The sequence below is a fragment of the Morchella sextelata genome (genome assembly GCF_020137385.1).
Source record: "Morchella sextelata strain SCLS chromosome Unknown scls_16, whole genome shotgun sequence".
Lineage (NCBI taxonomy): Eukaryota > Fungi > Ascomycota > Pezizomycetes > Pezizales > Morchellaceae > Morchella > Morchella sextelata.
In genome coordinates this window covers 154,806-176,372 of record NW_025408631.1, presented here as the reverse complement: position 1 = coordinate 176,372, position 21,567 = coordinate 154,806, and the positions used below count along the sequence as shown (strand labels likewise).

General features: G+C 44.7%; 6 protein-coding genes across 6 annotated transcripts; 5 read left to right on the top strand and 1 right to left on the bottom strand.

Annotated features, from left to right (window-relative positions):
* Nucleotides 1-1,901: 1,901 nt before the first annotated feature.
* H6S33_003768 (uncharacterized protein) lies at nucleotides 1,902-2,775 on the top strand (the record flags this gene model as incomplete). Its single annotated transcript, XM_044835480.1, has 4 exons — nucleotides 1,902-1,929; nucleotides 2,182-2,268; nucleotides 2,392-2,399; nucleotides 2,449-2,775. 4 exons carry the CDS (start codon nucleotides 1,902-1,904, stop codon nucleotides 2,773-2,775), a joined length of 450 nt encoding a protein of 149 aa, XP_044691302.1.
* Nucleotides 2,776-3,556: 781 nt separating this feature from the next.
* On the top strand, nucleotides 3,557-4,786 carry H6S33_003767 (uncharacterized protein; the record flags this gene model as incomplete). Its single annotated transcript, XM_044835469.1, has 1 exon — nucleotides 3,557-4,786. The coding sequence occupies one exon, from the start codon at nucleotides 3,557-3,559 to the stop codon at nucleotides 4,784-4,786; it is 1,230 nt and encodes a 409-aa protein (XP_044691301.1).
* Nucleotides 4,787-7,632: 2,846 nt separating this feature from the next.
* On the top strand, nucleotides 7,633-8,385 carry H6S33_003766 (uncharacterized protein; the record flags this gene model as incomplete). Its single annotated transcript, XM_044835458.1, has 1 exon — nucleotides 7,633-8,385. One exon carries the CDS (start codon nucleotides 7,633-7,635, stop codon nucleotides 8,383-8,385), a length of 753 nt encoding a protein of 250 aa, XP_044691300.1.
* Nucleotides 8,386-9,349: 964 nt separating this feature from the next.
* H6S33_003765 (uncharacterized protein) lies at nucleotides 9,350-10,216 on the bottom strand (the record flags this gene model as incomplete). Its single annotated transcript, XM_044835447.1, has 2 exons — nucleotides 9,350-9,509; nucleotides 9,735-10,216. The coding sequence occupies 2 exons, from the start codon at nucleotides 10,214-10,216 to the stop codon at nucleotides 9,350-9,352; spliced, it is 642 nt and encodes a 213-aa protein (XP_044691299.1).
* A 549-nt stretch (nucleotides 10,217-10,765) lies between these two features.
* Nucleotides 10,766-11,045, top strand: H6S33_003764 (uncharacterized protein; the record flags this gene model as incomplete). The annotated part of the gene is made up of 2 exons (XM_044835436.1): nucleotides 10,766-10,891; nucleotides 10,950-11,045. The coding sequence occupies 2 exons, from the start codon at nucleotides 10,766-10,768 to the stop codon at nucleotides 11,043-11,045; spliced, it is 222 nt and encodes a 73-aa protein (XP_044691298.1).
* A 4,565-nt stretch (nucleotides 11,046-15,610) lies between these two features.
* Nucleotides 15,611-16,073, top strand: H6S33_003763 (uncharacterized protein; the record flags this gene model as incomplete). Its single annotated transcript, XM_044835425.1, has 2 exons — nucleotides 15,611-15,811; nucleotides 15,882-16,073. The coding sequence occupies 2 exons, from the start codon at nucleotides 15,611-15,613 to the stop codon at nucleotides 16,071-16,073; spliced, it is 393 nt and encodes a 130-aa protein (XP_044691297.1).
* Nucleotides 16,074-21,567: the final 5,494 nt, after the last annotated feature.

Sequence of the window (21,567 nt, the reverse complement as noted above, 5' to 3'; positions counted from 1 at the left end):
GTGATAAAGCATGATTGCCGGCCGGCAAGTGATCCTCGTGCATGCTCTATCGTTTCGTAGCCGGCGCGAGACTCTCACTCGATGATCTAGGCGCATACTAGCTACGTACCCGTACATCGGGTTCCTCATACACCTGCACGCACGGAATTCAAAAGCCCAGTACAGCACCGCCACCTAAACCCGCGCCACAGCACCCCCTACCGCCACGAGAAGCTGGTCGACATGTAGAACCTCTTTTCCGGCGCACTGTGGAGGTGTATTGACAAGCGTGGCCTGGGTCTTGGCGGGCGAGTGATATCGTATGATTCCGGATATGTGATTGGTCGAGCTGGTGCCTCTGGATTGCGGGCGATGTGCGGCATGGGGAGTTAGGTGGTGGTGGTGGTGGCCCTGCGATTTTGGATGGGAATGTTTCTTTCTAGTCTAGCGGCGGCGGGGGGTGGAGGTGAGGGCTACGCTAGGGGTTGCGTGCGGCCGCTGCGCTGGTCGTCGGGGGAATATTTAAAGGTGTATGAGGGGTACATGTCTCTTTTTAAAACACCCACTCACTTCTCCCACCCCGATTGGAAATAAGCGCGACGGCGCCGAAGACCCGGATTCATATGGTCGTCCCTGGATGGGGCTACATCTTTACCTCTACCGCACTGCGCAGAAAAGCACAGACCAGGCCGCCATTTTCATGGAACCACGCCGTGTGCCTCTACCAGTTATGCGAGATAGAAATAATTTGGCATGCGCGATATGGGAGGACACGTCTTTTAGGTTCTTTCGATTTCTATTGTTATGAGTCATTGGGATTGGTCATCGGTGGACTTCCTTTGGTATATATTAGGAGGCCTTGCCCCCCGCATTCTGGTTCCCTTTCTTTGCAGTCTTCTACTATACAACACAATACTATTGTTCTTCTTCATGGGTAAGCGCTGATCGCCGTACTCATTCCATAACGCTTTAATTGGTCCAACTCGATCCGTGGATCAAGCTGGACCACTAGCTTGCAATCAATACTTCTACTACGCTGTTCGTACCCTGCGGAATATCGAACCTCACGCCCCTTGAGAGCCCTTCTGTTACTTCTGCATACAATGTGCACAAGGTGGGCTTGGCGGATAACAATATCCGTCAAGCCCACTCGCTCAGCCAAGGGAATCCCGTCCTTTTCATTCCATCGTACACCACCATCATTCCTATTCGCGCTCGTGGTGCCAGCACCAACCTTCAAATAACCCTTGAGACGGCCAATTCCACCAACTACAACCGAGTGATGCCTCGTTATTGCTCGACAGAACCCATTCTTCGAGTATTACTAAGAAAGAGCATGCGCAGCTACATGACCACCATCACCCAAGGATAGGCAACGTACTAGCGCGTGTAGAGCTCCTGGCAGCAGACAAAAAAACACCCATCCTTTTACCAAGACAGATCTTAACCTCTTACATAGCAAAATTCCCATGATAGCGAGCAAGCAGTGTAGAAGCTACGGGTTCTACAAGGGCTTGGTATTTCAGTGTTTGCAATGGTGCAAACCGGTATGAAAAAACGTCCGCGTATTGTATTAGCTGTACCAGCAGGGACTTCAAAATTGTACAAACTATTTAACCACCTCTTCCAATATGGTTAAACCGGCAATACCATTTATCTAAATGGTATGTGGGTTAGGGTTCCTCGTGGGTGTTTAGAGCCGAATGTTGCTCCGGATTGGTAACGGTTCTACCGAAGGCAGCGGAAAAACAATACTCCGTACCATTTAGTTAGTTGGTTTATCTCAGTTTAGGGTGTGTCATGTCTCAGTAAATCCACCATCGCTTGAAGCCCAAACTGTACCAACTGTCTCATTATTATTTAGTTTTGTACCGGTTTGTACCGCCAAACTGACGTCTCATTGCAAACACTGTGGTATTCCAATGGCCAGTTCGGCGCTGGTGCATGGTGGTGGGTTGAACGGCCGAAGCAGCAGAATTGGACATTGTTTCTTGGTGAATGATGTATATGCAGCTGCCCCTGATTGACAACGTTTTTACAAATACCTCTGCGCTCAATTATCCTCATGTGAGTGGGGTTGCCAAGAACACATCCATCTGCCAAGCCTTATTGCGGACGGCCAAGCACACGTCTGGCCCGGGGTTGCCAAGCACATGTCTAGGTTGCGAAGCACACATCCACTCACGGCTGATTATATTACAGACTTTGCGTTCGAGAGGTCCGGCTCTCCAAATGCCAAGAAACAGGGTGCGAGGTCCGGAGGTGCTTTTCACTTTGCGTTTGGGACTAGTAAGTGATGTCATCCCGGTTCTTTTTCACAACCCATTCTTTTTCACAACCCATTCTTTTTCACAACCCATTCTTTTTCACAACCAACGCTGTTTATCAATTCAAGGACACTTTTTATCAAAGGAGAATTGGTATGACCTATTGCCCTCTAAATTTATAGGTTATAACTACTTAATACAGGATCATCATCGAAACGAAACGCAGAACGAAACGCGAAACGGGCGCCGAAACGGAACAATCGGGCGAAACGGCAGAACGTCGAAACGAAACGAAACGGCAAGACAGCGAAACGCCGAGAGAGCGGAAATGGAGGTAACAGGTCTCCTATCTACCGGCACCGCTTCTGACCCGTATTTGGGTGGGAGTTCCTCTGCCAATTTAGATGAACGTACGGCTGCCAAAAGACGAGGTGCAGCATGGGATGGATGGGAGGACAGAGCTTTGACTAAACAAGTTCTGGCGGACGATCCGATCTTGAGCAAAGCCTGTGGGAGGAGAGAAGATTGATGGCAGCAAGTCTCAGATAATTTGAAGCAGTCAATGGGGATGAACCGCTCTTGGATTTCTTGCAAGGACAGAATGGAAAGGCTTGTGGGATGGCATCGGGTAAGTGCTTTTTTATTTGATATATGTATTACTCTTATTAGTTTTCGTTGCAACTAATTTGTATATGGATTTTGCAGAAAGAAGAAACCCGTTCAAGGCAGAAGACAGGTACGGTAGAGGAAGTGGATGAGTATGTTTGCAATATGACGGATATCGTTTTGCTCTATGATTCTGTATCCACCAACGATGCTATCAAGCAAAATGCAAAAGGGAAGCTTGCAACGAGAAAGGCAAAGGTGTAACGGCAGCTACGTATTTCGGTTAGGTGATAAACTGGAACGAGAAGCGGAGGTATTGTGCAGTGGGATTATGATTTGTAATTGGGATTTGTGTTATGTTCTTTCGGTTTCTGTTATACGAAGGTATTAGTCATTATTGGACTATGGTTGGATATATAAGGGGGCATTGTCTCGTGCTTATGTCTGTTTTCCTTCTTGTCTTGTTTCTTTACACAACCTCTGTATTCTACTTCACGAATATTATTTTTGTTCTACGCTACGTCATAGGGCTCAGTTTGGCTGTCAGACTAAATAGAGCCACCCCATAGTCCATCGTTACGAATATCTTCTACTACGTTCTTGCCTCGATTGTATTCCTTGGCACTATAGTTCATCGTCCAGAGACCCATGTTATACGTAGGTTGCGTCCTCTATTGCCAACCAATACAACACCATAGTCTACAATGTCGGAACATGTTCATGTCGATTATCAACAACTCAACGATAACCTCCAAAGATTCTTTCAAGCGCATCCACAGGTCGATAACGTTGTCGGAGCTGAAGCCTATGCGCTTCTTCAACAGTGTCAAAATGGTTTTACTCAATATGCAATGGATTTACAGGAGGTAGAAGCGGAGGCTGAGAGGGCAAGAAGGATGTTTGAACGAAATCTTACTGCTACCCGAGCTCAACGAACTGCTGTTGAGGTTTTGGCCCCTGACATAGAACCTATTGGAAACAATGCTTCACCGGCACCCCCAGCACCACCAGCTACAGGCACCATCTATCGGTCGGAGAAACTCCCAGATCCCGATGTGTTCAGAGGGGATCGTGATCGAGAAAGATTACACTTATTCAAGCAACAAATGAAAATCAAGCTACTGGGAAATACCGATCGCTATCCTACACTACAGTCTAAATTATCATATGCGTTCAGCAGATTGGAAGGCGCTGCTGCCAATCAGTTCTTACAGTATGTCGGAGAAGAAGGCATTGCTTTACCTTCTATGACACGGTTTTATGAAATCCTGGATACAGCGTTTGGAGACCCCGATCGAATGCGTACGGCTAGGAGAAATCTCCGAAACATCAGACAACGCACTCGAACCTTCCCCGACTATTTCGCTGAGTTTCAACGGTATGCTGCTGAGTCGGGTATGGGTGAAGTCTCTCGGATTGAGGCTTTGATGGAGGGAATCAATGGGGAACTCGATAAATCAATGATACACCATGAGACTCCTGCGACGGTAGATGCCTGTGCGACACTTTTGCAACGGTTAGATAATCGCCGTCGAGCGGCAGAAGCTAAACGAGGAAATAAAAAACCTTGGAATACCACTACTACTCCGGCCCCGCGTCCCCCACCAGTGAATCCTGTTACTGTTCCTCGTGCTGCCGCCTCAGTCGCCAATGCACCTGCTACTGAAAACCATCCCTCGTTCCGCCCGGGAGGTGATGTACCAATGGATCTATCTAGGGAACGTCGTCGCCTGACTCCTGCCGAAAGAAATGCCCGCTTAGTTGAGGGCCGATGTTTCTATTGCGGAGGTGTTGGACATATGGTTAGGGATTGCCCCCAAGCGATTGCAACTGGAAATCAACCAAGGAGGCCTGTGATGAGAGGAGGGGCATTGATGGTGGAAGAAAATGCCGGAAGCGATAACGAGTCGGCAAAAGATTTGTCCCTGCACTAAGTGGCTCAGCCCAGAGATCATTTAAGGATTTTTCTAGGATGTGTATTTCTGGTTTTTCGGTATCAGAGGAGGAAATGGATGGAAATCAACTTGTAGTAACTTGTTCGATTTCACAGAATAAAAATTCTTTCGTACCTACCTACGCCCTTATTGATACCGGAGCATCAGGATATGCTTTCATTGATGAATCTTTTGCACGCCACAACAATCTTACAATGACCCCCCTTAAAATACCTCGCCATTTAGACGTTATAGACGGGATGCCTATCAAGTCAGGAAAAGTTACCCATATTATCGATGTCTCGCTAGATTTTCATGGTCATCGGGAAACGGCGCCATATTTTGTGACAAAGTTAGGACACTATCTGATTGTGATGGGGATACCCTGGATGCGACGACATGATGTTACGATTCGATCAAAAGAAAATCTACTTGTTTTTGACTCTCAAAGTTGTTGTCAACACTGTTCACTCAGTGGAACTGCAGTTATTGTTCATGACATCTCGATTCCCTTACCAGAACACCATACGGTTATCGTTTCAGCAACTGAAAAATCTACTGTCGACATTGAACAATTAGTACCAAAGGAGTTTCACTATCGTCTCCATATGTTTAAAGAATACGATGCTTCAATTCTCCCATCACATCGACCATCCCATGATATGGAAATAGTGTTAGAAGAAGGTAAACGACCACCATATGGACCTATATATGGATTGTCTCAAATCGAGTTGAAGGCACTACGGGAATATTTTGATGAAAATTTATCCAAAGGATTTATTCTGGCTAGTGAGTCACCAGCGGGAGCATCTATATTGTTCGTAAAGAAAAGTGATGGAACCCTTCGACTTTGTGTTGACTATCGAGGTCTAAATGCGATTACAATCAAAAATCGGTATCCATTACCATTGTTAAAGGAAACTCTGGCTAAGCTGTCAAGAGCACAATACTATACTAAATTGGATTTACGTTGGGGATACAATCAAATCAGGATAGCGGAGGGAGATGAATGGAAAACGGCATTTCGAACTCGATATGGACATTTCGAATATACAGTAATGCCATTTGGATTAGCTAATGCCCCTGCTACATTCCAACATTAGATCAATGATATTTTACGTCCCTATCTCGACCAATTCGTAAAGGCATACTTAGACGATATCCTTATCTATTCCGAGACTCTATCAGAACATAAAGAACATATTCAAAGGGTTCTAAAAGTACTTGATGAGAATCATGTTCACCTTAAACCTGAAAAATGTGAATTTATGGTTCGGGAAACGAAATGTCTTGCTTTAATCCTCACTCCGACTGAAAATAGAATGGACCCAAAGAAAGTTATTGATGTTTTGGAATGGTCTACACCGACGAACCTTCATGATATTCAAGTATTCCTAGGATTTGCAAATTTCTATCGACGGTTTATTTTGGGATATTCGAAAATTGTTGCTCCACTTACAGCCCTCACAAAGAAAAATGTTAAATTTGAATGGACGGATGAAAGGGAGGAAGCATTTCAAACTTTGAAAAAGATGTTTACAACGGCACCGATATTAGCTCTTTTCAATCCGGATCGGAAAATCGTGATAGAAACCGATGCATCCGACTATGTTTCAGCAGGAATCCAATCTCAACGTGACAACGAAGGAATCCTACATCCAGTCGCTTTTTTCTCCAAGAAACCTTCTCCTGCAGAGTGCAACTACAAAATCTATGACAAAGAACTTTTAGATATTATACGATGCTTCGAAGAATGGCGACATCATCTGGAGGGAGCTCAATTCCCAATTGAAGTTCTTAGCGACCATCGGAATCTTGAATATTTTATGACAACAAAATTGTTAAATCATCGACAAGCCCGTTGGTCCGAATTCCTTTCCCGCTTTGATTTCGTTATACAATTTCGGCCAGGAAAACAAGGAACGAAACCAGATGCATTAACTATGAGGTCAGGTGACCTACCTAAAGAGGGGGATGAACGGTTGACGCATCAGAGTCAAGTGATTTTGAAGCGAAAAAATTTGGATACCAAGCTAAGTTTGTTCGCGAGTTCTTTGTCAAATGAATCCGCTGAAGGAGCGTCCACTGTAGAGGAGTTATTTTCAAAAGCTTACCAAGTTGATAGTTTTCCAAACAAGATCCTCACTATGCTTCGGAATGGCATTCGCCACTCGAATAAAATTTCGCTTGCCGAATGCATGGAAGATATCAACGGTCGGCTACTTTATCGAGGTGCACTATATGTACCAGAGGACAATGATCTTCAGCTAAGGCTCCTAAAAGAACACCATGACAAACTATCATCAGGTCATCCAGGCAGAGCAAAGACTTTAGAACTCCTAAATCGAGAATATTATTGGCCACAGATGCGAAGATACGTCGATCAGTATGTTAGGAACTGCAATGTGTACACTCGTAGCAAGGCGTCTCGAAATGCACCTTATGGAGTACTTCGTCCGATACCAATACCTGATGGACCGTGGACGGATGTGTCAATGGATTTTGTTACCAATCTTCCTGAGAGTGAGAGATATGATGCAATCTTGTTCGTGGTTGATAGGTTAATCAAAATGCGACATTTGATACCAACAACTAAAGAATTGGATTCAAGGGAAGTAGCGAGGCTATACATCGATAATGTTTGGAAGCTACATGGATTACCAGAGGCTATACATCGATAATGTTTGGAAGCTACATGGATTACCAGACACTATCGTATCTGATCGAGCAACACAGTTTGTTGCAGAATTCTGGAAGTCGCTTTGCAATCGTCTAGAAATATCACCAAAATTCTCTACTGCATTACACCCCCAAACGGACAGACAAACAGAAAGATCAATGCCGTAATGGAACAGTACCTCCGAAGCTATGTTTCCTACCAACAGGATGATTGGGCTCGAATGTTACCAATGACTGAATTTGCGACAAACGATCATGCCTCCGAAACAACAAAGGTCTCCCCGTTCTATGCCAATTCAGGGAGAAATCCAAGAATGACTTTTGGCCCTTTGGAACATGGTCGAACGACGGCGGAGGATCAAGCGAACCGTATTGCAAGGGAAATGAAGGATGTGGTGGATTTCCTAAGAGAAGAGATGTTTCGGGCGCAAAGGATACAAGAAGAATCAGCCAATAGGAATCGGCCCCCAGCTCCTCGGTACTATTTAGGGGATAAGGTTTTCCTATCAACCTGTCATATTCTAATCAAGCGACCTTCCAAGAAATTCGACTGGAAACGTATTGGACCTTATAGCGTTAAGCGCATTGTCAATCCCTACGCTTACGGGTTGGAACTTCCTCGATCAATGAAAGTTCATCCAGTATTTCATGTTTCGTTATTGTCACCTGAAGCAAATGATCCTTTACCAGGACAACAACAATTACCACCACTTCCAGTTGAAATTGAAGGGGAGGAAGAATGGAAAGTCGAAGATATTTTGGATTCGAGGAAACGTAGAGGAAGATTTGAGTATTTGGTACCATATACGGGATATGATGAAGCCTCCTGTCAACCACTATCGGACCTTGAACATTCACCCAATATCGTTAAACGATTCCATGAGTGTTATGCAGGGAAGCCTAAGCCTACCAGGAGGTAGGCCTTAGAGGGGGGCGTGGTCTGTAACGGCAGCTACGTATTTCGGTTAGGTGATAAACTGGAACGAGAAGCGGAGGTATTGTGCAGTGGGATTATGATTTGTAATTGGGATTTCTGTTATGTTCTTTCGGTTTCTGTTATACGAAGGTATTAGTCATTATTGGACTATGGTTGGATATATAAGGGGGCGTTCTCTCGTGCTTTTATCTGTTTTCCTTCTTCTCTTTTTTCTTTACACAACCTCTGTATTCTACTTCACGAATATTATTTTTGTTCTACGCTACGTCATAGGGCTCAGTTTGGCTGTCAGACTAAATAGAGCCGCCCCATAGTCCATCGTTACGAATATCTTCTACTACGTTCTTGCCTCGGTTGTATTCCTTGGCACTATAGTTCATCGTCCAGAGATCCACGTTATAAAAGGGCTCTCAGGTTAGGCAGGCTTCACAGCAAGGTCAAGTAAGAAAACGAGACTTAATGGAGTTGGATGTTGACAGCGATTTGGAGAGTGGGTCAGAGCCACCAGCTAAAATTATTCGGGCTCCAAAGAATCAATTTGCAAAGGAAGTTGAGTGTGTAATAGGTGGTATACATGAGAAAGCTGACGAGTTTAAAATTGCGATGGAAGAAAAATCAGAGCGAGACAAAGAGTTAGGCAACAAATTGGATAAACTTATTGAAACAGCAAAAAGTACAAATGAGACGATGGAACGTCTTATGAATGTAATTATTCAAGGTACGACGAAAAATCAATGAAAGTACTCCTCTAATGTAGGAGGATCGCATAATTCTACATCTTCGGCAAAGATTGCAAAGTACTGGGGAATTTGGGGACGGTGAAGGCAGACATGGGCATTGTGAAGCAGAACAGCTACTGGATACTGGAGGCCGATAGGGGACAGAAGTACTTTCTGTGACCGTTTGAAATCCAAAGCAGTGAAGATCTGTAGTATTTCTTTGAAGCACTATTCGACAACGATTCGGACTTTTGACATGGATCTATTCCAGAGCTGTTCGTCTTCTGTAATTGCTGCCCCTTGGAATGGTGTTATCAAATGCTCGCTGATACCATATGCTGGATCCCCGTAGATCTGAAGGCTTGTCCCATCAGGTGCCTTTGCGTATCTTTCTATTAGATCAGAAATCCCGCTCTCTTGCCAAACAGCTGCATCATGCCTTGTACCCTCAACCGGCCCATATAAGTGTATGATGATACCATCTGGTGTAATGATTGCTTGGTATTTGAGACAGTGATATCGTTTCCAACCATTGTAGACTGATTCCTGTCCATATATAGGCCTAGCTATTGCGCGTAGAGTTCCATCTACAAATCCAAAACAGGTCTCTAACGGCGCATCAGTAGCTTGTATAACACGAGTAAACAAGTACAGCTTCTGCGGTGTGAGGCGTTGAAAGTCGAATACAAGTAGATGTTTCCAGGTGTCATAGATAAAGCGTAGGAGGGTATTAACAGTACGGGAAACTCTCTCTGGTTTCCGACCAAATTTAAGATGGAGATCCGATAAGTGATTAGGACATGCCAATTGTGCTAGCAGCATACACAAGGCAGTGATTTTGTCCTCAAATATGAAGTTATCACTCTGGATCTTGTCGGGTATTTTCAGACAGGTAGCAAGCCGGTATACCTCATCTTTAGAAAATCTAAAGTAGGTTTTCCAAGCATCACCTTCCAAAATATCAAGATCTATAGGTCCTCCATGCCTCTGCTGACCTCTCCACCTTGTGTTGCTTTGTTCGGACGCTTTGGCCAGCACTTCGAGCTCCGCAATTCTGGTAAGGATTTCAAAGTAAATCCCCTCAGGTTCGGGCATTGTAGACAGCGGGAGAAAGAACACAGGCGAGTTCGGTGAGACAGGATTATAGAGCACGAGAAGACGGTTCCAAAGAATCAAAAATTGTTTCAATCGGACTAAAACAGGTGATTCTATGGGGATTCGTAGCAGTGGGGGTCAAACATCGTTGAAAGACCCCCGCGTTGGAGTCAAATCAACAGGTGGACCAAAGAAGACTTGGCAGCACAGCCACAAGGGCTAAAAAAGACTCCGGATTTCCCAACGTGAAGTCTGTATTAGATGGAAACCGGATTTTTATGTTAATGTCGACTCTGATTGGGTTGGGGCCAGCCCTGCTAAACACACAGCTGGGTTCCAAGCACACACCCAACGGTGGCCACGCACTGTTTCAATGCAGGAGGTTCAGGTTGTCTCCCGGGATTTCAAGGATTATAAGTACTGCCTTTGCCTCCACTCTCAATTTGCCAAAGTCCATACCTGCCATCTACCTCATCCTCCTACATCTAAAATAAAAACAACTCCTTTATACCACTCACTAAAACCTCTCTTCAACACACAGAACGCACGATGGCCGAGAACACCGACCGCCTCGCAATCTCAAACACCGTCCTCACGGCAGCAGGAGTCCTAATCGCATTCTTGACATTTCTCACTGCACTCAACATCTGGGGTTGTCTAAAGAGACAAAGACAAGTAATCCAACCTTCCTCATTTACTGACTCCTGAGAACCGAATTAACCACGGTAGTCAGAACGGGAACGGTCGATGGACGAGCATGCACATGTTCTTCGACCCAAACGATGGTACGGTTCGTGTGTTTGTGGATGGGCAGAAACGGAGTGTTTGACTGGGAGAGTAAGCATTGCTGTTGAGGATGGAGGGTATTTTCACGATGTATTCGCTCTTTACTCTCTTTTGTTTTGTGTGATGCCTTTTGCATGGAGCGAGCGAGTATTGTATCTTGGACTGTGTTGTGCACGAAGTGAGCGAGCATATATTATATCTTTGCCTAGAAGGATCTTATATTAAAACTTAACTCCCCCACTTTATAAAATTAATCTCAACAGTAATACAATGTAATTTATTTTGCGCGCCGTATTTTGTTGATGAAAATTAAGAGTCTTACACCGGTATTAGTCGTGGCTGGTGCATGCGCGGTTGGAGTGCAGGTGAAAGTGCACTTCGCGGTCTGGTGTTCTCAATCGCGTGATTGAGCATATCGACCCAATAGGTGCTTAGATACACCCAGCCAGCCAGACGCTCCAGGCCGGTATCAGTCATGAGAGGCTCTAGCCGCCGTGGAAATGTGTACCTCGAATATTACGTAAGGTCGTCGGGAAAGTCGTTTCTGGGGTCCCAATTTTCGCTGGGAAATGTCAATATTTTGGTGGAGGGAAAGTCGTTTTAAGGGAAATCGGACGACTTTACAAACGCTTTTTATATAAATTGATAATATACAAATGACTTTACCGACGACTTTACTGATGCCTTTACCTGTCACGCTTCTGTCACACTTTTTGGGCGTATACACAGGGGGGGGGATTAGTTTTGACTACCGGTGCTGCTTCACATGATTGACGGGGGCCATCGACAATGAAACGAATCATCAAAGGGCATCCTACTATTATACCTGAAGCACAAGCCAGAATAGCCTGCATGTATATGTCAAACAATGGATCCGCCAAAATGGAATTGTATTCCCCAACTGTTACAAGCCCATTGATGCCAGATACCATTTGATGACCCCACTTCACTGATAATGATAGTATATACTGTAGATATCTATCCTTGAATCTAGTGATGGGCACGAGCCGAGCTGGCTCGAGCTTTCAGCTCGAGCTTTAGGCTCGAACAGGTCGAGCTCTCTTAGTGACGAGCTCGAGCAAGATCGAGCCCATATCCAAAAAGCGCGAGCCTAGCGAAACATTAGTAATGGTTCGAGAAAGCCAGAGCTTGGTGATTTATATAAGAATATATCCCCCATTATTCATCATGAATACGAACTCTATATGCCGACTTACTGTAAGCTCTATTTTTAGGTATAAACATGAGAGCTCGAGCTTAGCTCCAGGGCTCGAATACCTCGAGCCTTTGCCTCCACAATCCGAGCCAGCTCGAGCCCTACCTCGAGCTCGTCTCGAGCCGGCTCGTGCCCATCACTACTTGAATCATGTAGTCAACTCTCAAGTCCGCACCACCTAATTCAGTCATTTCTCTTAAGGTGTAGTAGAGGTGTTATGTGGAAAGAAAGTCAATTTAACTAGAGGAGCTCGCTCCAGAAGCTGGATTAAGAGCTAATAGTAGTGCTCCTAATATCCGTAGATGTCTCCAGCTTAGACAGGGCATGTACCTCAGGTTAAGTTCACGGCTGTAGTCCAATTGGTTCGGAGCAAAAGCCCTAACCCTACATGCCAACTGTAGCTCTCAGAAAAAATTGACTGGTTAAAATGGGTGATGTATGATAATATAATAAATACAAGAAATCCACAGGGTGGAGTTAAAGAAAGGGTCAACTGGGCATACTGAAACGTCTGGGAGGCGGGGTAAATGAACTTGGGGAGCTAGAGGGGCTGGATCCATGGAAGAGGCATCGGCTATGGGAATCGGAGGCAAAAAGGCCTTATATATATATACTAGAGGTTTTCCCGTTTGTTACCGACCGGAATCACTTCATTATCGATTTAAGCCAGGTTGGTGGATGAAATAAAGCCTTGCGTTGCTCTTTTCTCTGCGACTCCGGCCTGGGACCTTTTTGCCATTGGAAGTACTTTCCCGGGCGGAGTAAACAGAACAATCCTTTTATTGAATTCAAGGCCTGTTCGGACATATTCCAATACACCCTTAACATTCCATGTAGGGTGCCTGGGTGCAGGGTTAGGCTCTCTGATCTTAGGGGCTAATCATTACCCGCCATTTGCGAAATTTCTTTCCGCCCTGACCTTTTGTATATTAGGAGATTAACCGACCGCTGAAGGGGGGCGGTTTGCATCCATTATTCGATCAAGACTACAAAGAATGTCAACTAGAAATTCTGTGCTCGCGGTCGCAGAAAATCCCTAGAGTGTGGTGACCTCAGGAAACCCCTAGAGTGTGGTAAGGTTATTAATCATTACCTATCATCGACCATGTAAGATCTGCCCTTTTCATGTGTAAGATCTGCGTGAATGAAAAGGGAGGAGAAAAGTGACAAATAACGCTACCTCGATCGTGAATGTACCACTCTACCTAACCTACATTACCTAGTTCGAATTCCGCCTAAGACATAACGATACTTCTCTATTGGCAATAGCCAGAAGAACTGTAGGAGCCAGTAAAATACGTTAAGACCACAATAACAGCAATTAACTCTGCCGAGACGAGACTTTTTTTTTTTATGTACAGCCACTCTGCAAAAGTGTTCGTGATTCCGATTTCGGAGTGAGAGATTTCTCTATATGTAACCGTGGCGGACCATTAAGAACCCCCAAGAGAAAACTTTCCTAGTGTCCAATGGAGCCCGGAATCAATGAAGAATAAGATCAATGACCTATCTTCTTTTATATATAGTCACAAGCTATATTATATATTTTTCGTTGTTTTGAATCTCTCCATTAATAACATCAACATCACGGGTGCGCTACACTGCGCACTGACATTAAAACTAAATCACGAACACTTTTGCTGAGTGGCTGTAGGTATTGCGGATTACCACAAGTAGGCGAACATGGAGATATGTAGTAATTAAACAAACCAAAATTTGAAAGTGGCACTCTCGAAATGCCATTTGAGGCATTGGTACTATCACTACTAGGGATTCCATATATACCATTCTCTTGCTCTATACCCTTCTGGTTGTAAAAAAAATAAGTGTTTGATTGCACTCGCATGCAAATTTTGAATGTTCGCTTATTAATGGTGACTTGCAATACACTGCTACGCTGGCGCTTAGCAATGCCCTGAAGCTCAAGTACCTAGTGTTTATCTAAACTATATAGTCTTCCTCGTCGTCACCAGGAACGGTTTCTATTGGTTGTAGGTTGCGTATCTTCAAAGAACTACATACTCCCGAGATGGAATGGACCTGACATTAAAAAGCGTACGTGTAGTCGTTACAATTGATGGATATAAAAGTACAAACACTGATATATAGAACTACATCGAATATCCCGGTAGTTTTTGTAAACTACATACTATAAATTCGGCGAGAAAGAAGGGGTCGGTGTGCCGCGCAGCGGCACCCGACCCCGATTGTGAACTACTCATTGAAACTACTGGCTTAGAGTGCATTCTTTAACATATAGTTCATAGTGCGTACACACTTGAGCTTGAGCTAATGTCACAGATTACCCCCGAGGAGAGATGAAGCTTAGTCCCTATACGTTTCGACAACCAAATAATCTAAAAATGGTATCATAGTACCGTACCTCGGTTTCCTCACTGCATTTGGGGGGGCGAAGGCCGCACTCCGCTTGTATAATATAATGGAGTTATGGCTAGTACTCACTCGACAAGGGGTCGAAGTCGGACTCTCAAGCCGCTGCACGGCTTCCGAAGCCTCCCTTCTCGCACTTGTAGTCCAGCTTCAGCTTCGACGTAATTCCTGCAAAGTAGAAACCTCCCGAAACCAAGAATGGATAATTGCTTGAAGGTCGACATTGCTGCTCAGCACGGTGTGGACTCAAGGATGACTAAGTGAATGCTGAGCGGATATGCCTGCTTAACCCTGAAGTAAACTTCAGGGCATTTATGATCACTGGCGGCGTTCCTCTTGTTGTGCGCTATGTATTTAATTTTCATCCCTATATTCGCTCACTAATGGACTGGAAATATGCATTTATGATCATTGATGGTGTTCCTGTCTTTGTGCGTCATAGGTAAAATTTTCATCCCCTGTCGACCTGAAAATATGACAATTGATCATTGATGCTGTTCCTCCCTGTGTTCGCTTGCAACTGGCGTTGCGTGCGACACGTCGCGACCCCTCGATTTACCAATCACTGCTTAGAGAAAGAGGGACATGATGATAAGTCCGTATTTTAGGCCGTGTGGTGTGGCATGGCAACCAAACAAGGTTAGCCTCCTGGAGTATACGAATCAAATTACCTCGTTTGATTCGGTAGCATAAAGGCGGGAGAACGGCTGTCCGATTTCCAGGTCAAATTGTCTAGAGCCGTTGTCAGGTCTAGTGGCCTCCAAAACTGCTTTTACACTATATATACTACTGCTCATCCTGCCAAAGAAAATACTATCAAAAGCTAATCGCCTCGATATCATCAAACCTATTACATTATTTTATCGGTAGACACGTTTCTCCACAAGTTAACAGCAATCCTGTCAGAGGACTACTTAGCACCTATCCCTTCTTAACTCCACATCTGTTTCCCCCATTCCATATCTACAAATCAGGCTCCAATATTAGCTGCGCAAGGTATCATGCCCATATACACGAGAAGAGACTTGGCACCTATAGACTCGTCCAGCTACGGTAACAGCAACGCTTTCGATATATCTAGCACCGCCCTTGCAGCAGTGGCCGTCTTGGTCGCCATTTTGACGCTGCTCAAGAAATGGAAAATGTGGACGTACTTCCGAAGACGAAGATGGGGCAACAAAAAAACAAGTGCAGTAGACCTTGTACGTATTTTCGATAGTAGAGAAGGTCATGATGAGTCTGACGCTTACAAACTCGTAATGTGAACACTAGGAGATGGATAATAGAAGCTTCAATGGTGGTGGTAGTGGTGGGCGATTTTCACTTAGCCATCACTATTACACGAGTGAAAATGGCGTACGCAATATCCGAATTTATGTCAACAACAGCAGGACTACTACTATTCACAACTTCAATGCTACGGCTGCGGGGAACCGTGGTGGGGATCAACACATGATGGCTTGAATCTATAGACAGGTTTCGTGGTCCGTATTTTGTCTGGATTTGTTAGGTGCTTGAAGGGCGGAGTAAATGTACAGCGTTGGTTAGGTTGTACTATACCATGAAGAACAATTTATTTTCTTTTGTCACTTCGTGTCATTAGAGACTTGCGCTACAGGGCTGCATCTCGCTGAGCTAGAGCTGGATTTCCATTCCACTTTGCACTGTACTGCCCAGTATGAATTACCATGTTGTATCGTTGCCTGGATGTTTATTCAAGAAAAAATACATCACCATAATTAAAAACAGTTTACTCATCTCTTCTTATGCTGGTGTAGAAAGATATATATATGTCCGGGACAATGGCAAACCACCTGGTTCGACGGCGATCGCGAATGGGTTAATCATAACCAACAAAAGCGGACAGGGGCGCGCCTGCGCCTCTGCTTTAATTCTTTATCAACTCTATGGTTTCGGCCGAGAAGCTGCTATTCGCCATTAAACCAGTTTCGCCATTGCCCCTGAAAAGACTGTCCCTCAGATAAGCAAATATTTTCTGCAGCCGCAGCAAGATATTCGGTTCGGCTACCACGCGTGGACGTTCGGTTCGGAACTCTTAAACCTGGTCCTCCAGAGGGGACGGGAACGGAGACGGGGACTATATCTTGCAATTGACGTGAGGGCTAGGCTTTCTATTGTCAAAATAAGATGCCCGTGCTCGATCCCCCGTCCTCTCCTGTTCGAGGAATTGGGAAGGGAGCGGTGGTAGGCGTTGAGTAGAAGTGCCTTCTCTAGACTCGAGTCCTGGCACATACTCAACATCGGGTTACATACTTGGTCAGATACCAGCTGGTGCCGTTAGATACTGGAGTAATATACTGGAGTTTAATACTCTATATATAGTAGAGAATAAATGCGAGCCCTACGTACTACACCGAAGCCCTAGTATATCGATTCTGGCCCATGCTTTCTCTATAGTCTTCCATACCCTCTTTTTTTCTCCTTACCCCCCGTACCCGACAGTTGACCATTCGTGCTATGAGTAGTAGCTGGTTGAGCGAAGTAGAGCCCAAACCCGCAAGATGCGAAAATTTAAACCCTAACCCTCATTATTTCGGAGTACCACAGTAATTCGTCTCAGCGGACTATCACACAAGACGTCGGATTTGCCTTTCACAGAGAGTACGAAGACCAAGGGGCGTTTTCAGGATAAATGTCCAGATAGGGGATTCCAACGTACTGTGTGACCGTCATTGATGCTAATACATCCTCTTATTTTGATGTAGTTGAGCCTTTGCGAAAAGACACCAGCTCAATTTTCCGGTAACCTGATTGGTGTAGATTCTCCCATCGGCCAAGCATATAATCAGGATTTTGAACTGGAATCTTTTCGCAAAGGCTCAAGTTATATAGAGCCTGCTCTAAAGTAAATGTGATCTGTAACAAAAAAGATCTGAGCTTTAATTAATACTAATAATGGCTTGGCGAGTAATATGAGAAATCCTTGAATACTCCAGAAAACCCACAACTTGGATAATCTAGACCCTCAGGCTAGCAGAAACTACCAACTCGAAAACCACGGTTACTGCAGCCGAATGGGCCCTTAGAATTCGCTTACTCATATTATGAGTATTAAGAGTAAAAGTCTCTCGAAGATTTTCAGTTTTGATGGCCAGTGAAGATCGATTTCGATTATTATATTCCACAACAAATAAAACCTGGCCTGACATGCTAAAGCTTTTAAAAGAAAACGCGAACGAAGGTATACACAAAACGGTATAGGAAATAATAAAAGAGTGAAGAAATCCGATCGACAAAACCATATCTGCAACACCTTTGATTACGCCCTCTTTCTAGCATCGTGGACAATTATGTGAACTGCCGTGCTATCGGGTAGATTGTAGATCTCCACGCTTCTACCTCCAAAAAAGCGATGATGAGTCCCAGGAAGGAATTCGTGCTCGCTCTTTTTTGTCTGTAGGTATTACGATAATTATTGGCCTTGAGGGAAGATTCCTGAGATGGGGGCGAGGGTCGCAGGTCGAGGGTCGCGCCGGTCGAGGGTCGAGGGTCGAGGGTCGAGGGTCGAGGGTCGAGGGTCCCAGGTATGATAACGGGGTTGGTGGTTGTGAATTTTCATATTTTTATAGGATAAACATGTAGTACTCTCCAGAAATCTGTGTGTGTGTGTGTGTGAAGTCATTTGAATTGTTTCTAGGTACAATCATCGCATGCAGTAAAAACTATGGCGTAAAGACCTATCCCCAATGCCAGTCCCCCAGTTATAGTAACTATGGTATGCTACCAACCGCACTCCTCTTACAAGGTTGATGACTAAGGAAACCCCCGCCTAAGAAAAAAGGAGAAAGATAAAGATAACACAAAGGAAAATAGCGTAACCAAAGAAAAAAAGGTACTAGTATCCCAAAAACCCCAGCTATAGTGACTATGGTATGCCACCAACCGCACATCCCCTTGAAGGGCAGATGGTGGGGGGGAGAGAGGTTTGCCGACCTGGAAATGACGGCTTAGAGGAGGAGGAGGAGGAGGAGGAGGAGCAGGTGCTGGTGGTCTTTGGAAGGTGACCTTCGAGCTCGATATCCGATGGGGCCCTGTATGAAAAGGCCCCCAGTGAGGTTTTGATTTGCCTTGGCAAATGAAGCCAAAGCAAAGTCTGTAGTGAGGAGCGACCCCGCACTTCACAAACTCTTGGCGGAGTTGAGAAGGGAGTTGAGGAGGACAAGAGGGGTGACTCTCCAGAAATCTGCTTCCATATTAATTAATATCATTCTATCAATTGAAAGCCCTCACCTTATGATTTGCTACTTCGGAGCCGATCCTGCTCTTTGGTAAGCTGAGACAGTTGACGCAATTTGAGACATCTGACTTCATGGTGATGTCCGATATCCCCGTTGGATACGTTACATCTAAGAAAACAAAAAAGTCTATGCTCAAAATCTACTCTACCTCTCTACCAATTAAAACCTTCTATAAGGTAGATTCTTAGCGGGTAACGTCGGCCGCGGACGTCATGCCACACCATCTGGCGATCATGTAAGACAATCCTCCGGTTAACATGTACTCTACCTACCCCTGCGTGACACACGTGCACCATCTTCCCGAAAAGACTCCTCGATGGTCTACATACAGCGATAGGAATGATCTATGGAAAAAACACAGATATTTCGCCATACAATTTCACCCCCCCTGTTTTTCCATAGATTATTCCAGCCCTACGATAAGGTTCTAAGCCTCAAAACGCATGGCAGTGCAAGATCTGCATTATTAAGGGTAGGCCGGGCACGTCAGGCCGCCGGCTCAATAGACTACATGCTCATTGCTAACTAAGCTACTTGTCCTCCCCGTCACAATTGGCTAACACCAGCCCACCCACCAAAATCTCCTATCCCGATTTGTCTCGGCGCGATTGTTTAGGGTTAGGTATCTCACGATCAGAGCTAGCAATACCTTAAAACCACAACTTAAAGTTCGGTCTCGAGCTAAACTTGCGCGCGGATCAAAATCAATTCTCCTGTATCCGACTATGAATAAATTGAGATTTATCCATATTTGGTGCCGACCGCCGTAACCGAACACCTAACTCTGATGTCTCTCGGGTCGAGAAACGTCAGAGGTTTGCGTCGCGTGGCAGCTGATCTTGGTAAAACGATCTAGTATAAGCACCAACCGATTGAAAGAGAGAATAGATAACACAACTATACCTGGGTTTAAATCTTGGCAACCGTCCGAATAAACTGGGACTGCAATTGGAGGTGGGAGGGTGGGTCCACATATTTATAGCGCTATTTATGGACCAAGAATTCGGGTCTCGTTAGGGCTGATCGATCACCCACATTCTCTTGCGGGGAAAGAACTATTTGTTACTAATTTATGATCGCCCAGAAATCTTAGTTAGAAGGCTCCACAGAAGCTGGGAATCTTGGTCCTGGAACATTGGGTTACAGCCGTCGACTTTAATTTCCGGTGCGACCCTGCAGCTACTTATGGTAGGACCTAATGCGAGAAACGTAAATATAGAGCACTACTGGACGCTTGATTAATATGACTACAGCTGGCCCATCAAATTTTAGAATATCCTCAGTAACATAGTAGCACCTAGCACGGGATCTACCGCAAATACTCGATAAATTCGCTAGCGTTATTGCCCTTTATCATACCAAAAAAACAGCACTTTGGGTACTTTTTGGTGCAAACGGCGCTAGCGAATTTATCGAGTATTTGCGGTATTCCATGGATGTTACGATAAGCTTCGTAGTTACTCTAGCGCAACCGGAATCCGAACCCTATTAAACCTAATAATTGTAATTCCATAAATGGTTAGAAGGATAGATCCAAAGACGCTAGTAGATACGCTAACGTGGAATAATAGATGCCAAGACCTATTCGCCCCACCAATAGCCAAGTGATAGGGTTCGATAAGTGTACCTACCTACATCTGGGTTGGCGGGCCATTTCTTTTGGATAAGATATAACAATTGAAAGAGATGTTGTTACACCAGTTATTGCACGCTCTGGATAATCTGGTTTAAGGGTGGTTTCGGATCTAACCCTAGTGTGTTCTTTGTCATTATACGAGTAGAAGAGAGTACATGTAGTCTAGTTATAGGGCCAGTGCATGTTTTTATTATGATACTGAGTTATTAGGGGGGTTGCGAAGGCTATCTACTATCCCTTAAGCTGTTACATACTTAAATGTTGCCCGCACAAGACACAGTAATTAAGGGAATTTCGTACGCAAGCGACAAAATTGAGATAACTTTAACAGCATACCGTATACGGGGTCCGGGATACTATGTTTGACCTAGATCGGACTATAGAGTGCTCTGCTATTACTGACCTACTCCGATCAGTTGCATTAAAGCGGCTTTTCCGGAAAGCCTTGGCAACCTTATGAATAACGCTTATGCCTTCCCCAGCCCTCGAACACCCCCTCACTGGAATAGTTAAAAATATTTGGTTTGGCAAAATAACGACAAATAAGTCGGTTAAAACGAATATCCTTTCTTTATCGTTAAATGTTCGAGTGAGGGGGCTAGGCAAGTAGTCTAAACTTTGAAAGGAAGTGATCAGAGTAGATTAGTAAGAATAGAGCCTGGAAGGTCTAAGCTGAGCGCAGTGCGTGCGTGTTACGTACTCGGGGCAGCGGACTGTACAGGCTTAACTGCGGTCGGTGGAACTTCAATCCGTCAAATCCGACGATGTTGCACGGCTTGGCAGTGGTTAATCACTGTATCTCACTCGGTCATGAGTCATCAAGAAGAACCTGAAAATGACTTTTTACAGTACTGGAGCTGCGCTACGCTTAGCAACGCCCTGAAGCTTAAGCATACAGTCGACTCTAATAAAATATAAAGAATTCGACTTATGACCCGTACTCTGCACTTGCAGCTTTTCGGCTCCGCCGCTGATCTGGTTCCTCTTGCAACCGTCAATTTCGAAGTATCAGTTACTCTATTACATAAATTCGAGTATGAAGTAGTCAATATTAAATAATTAC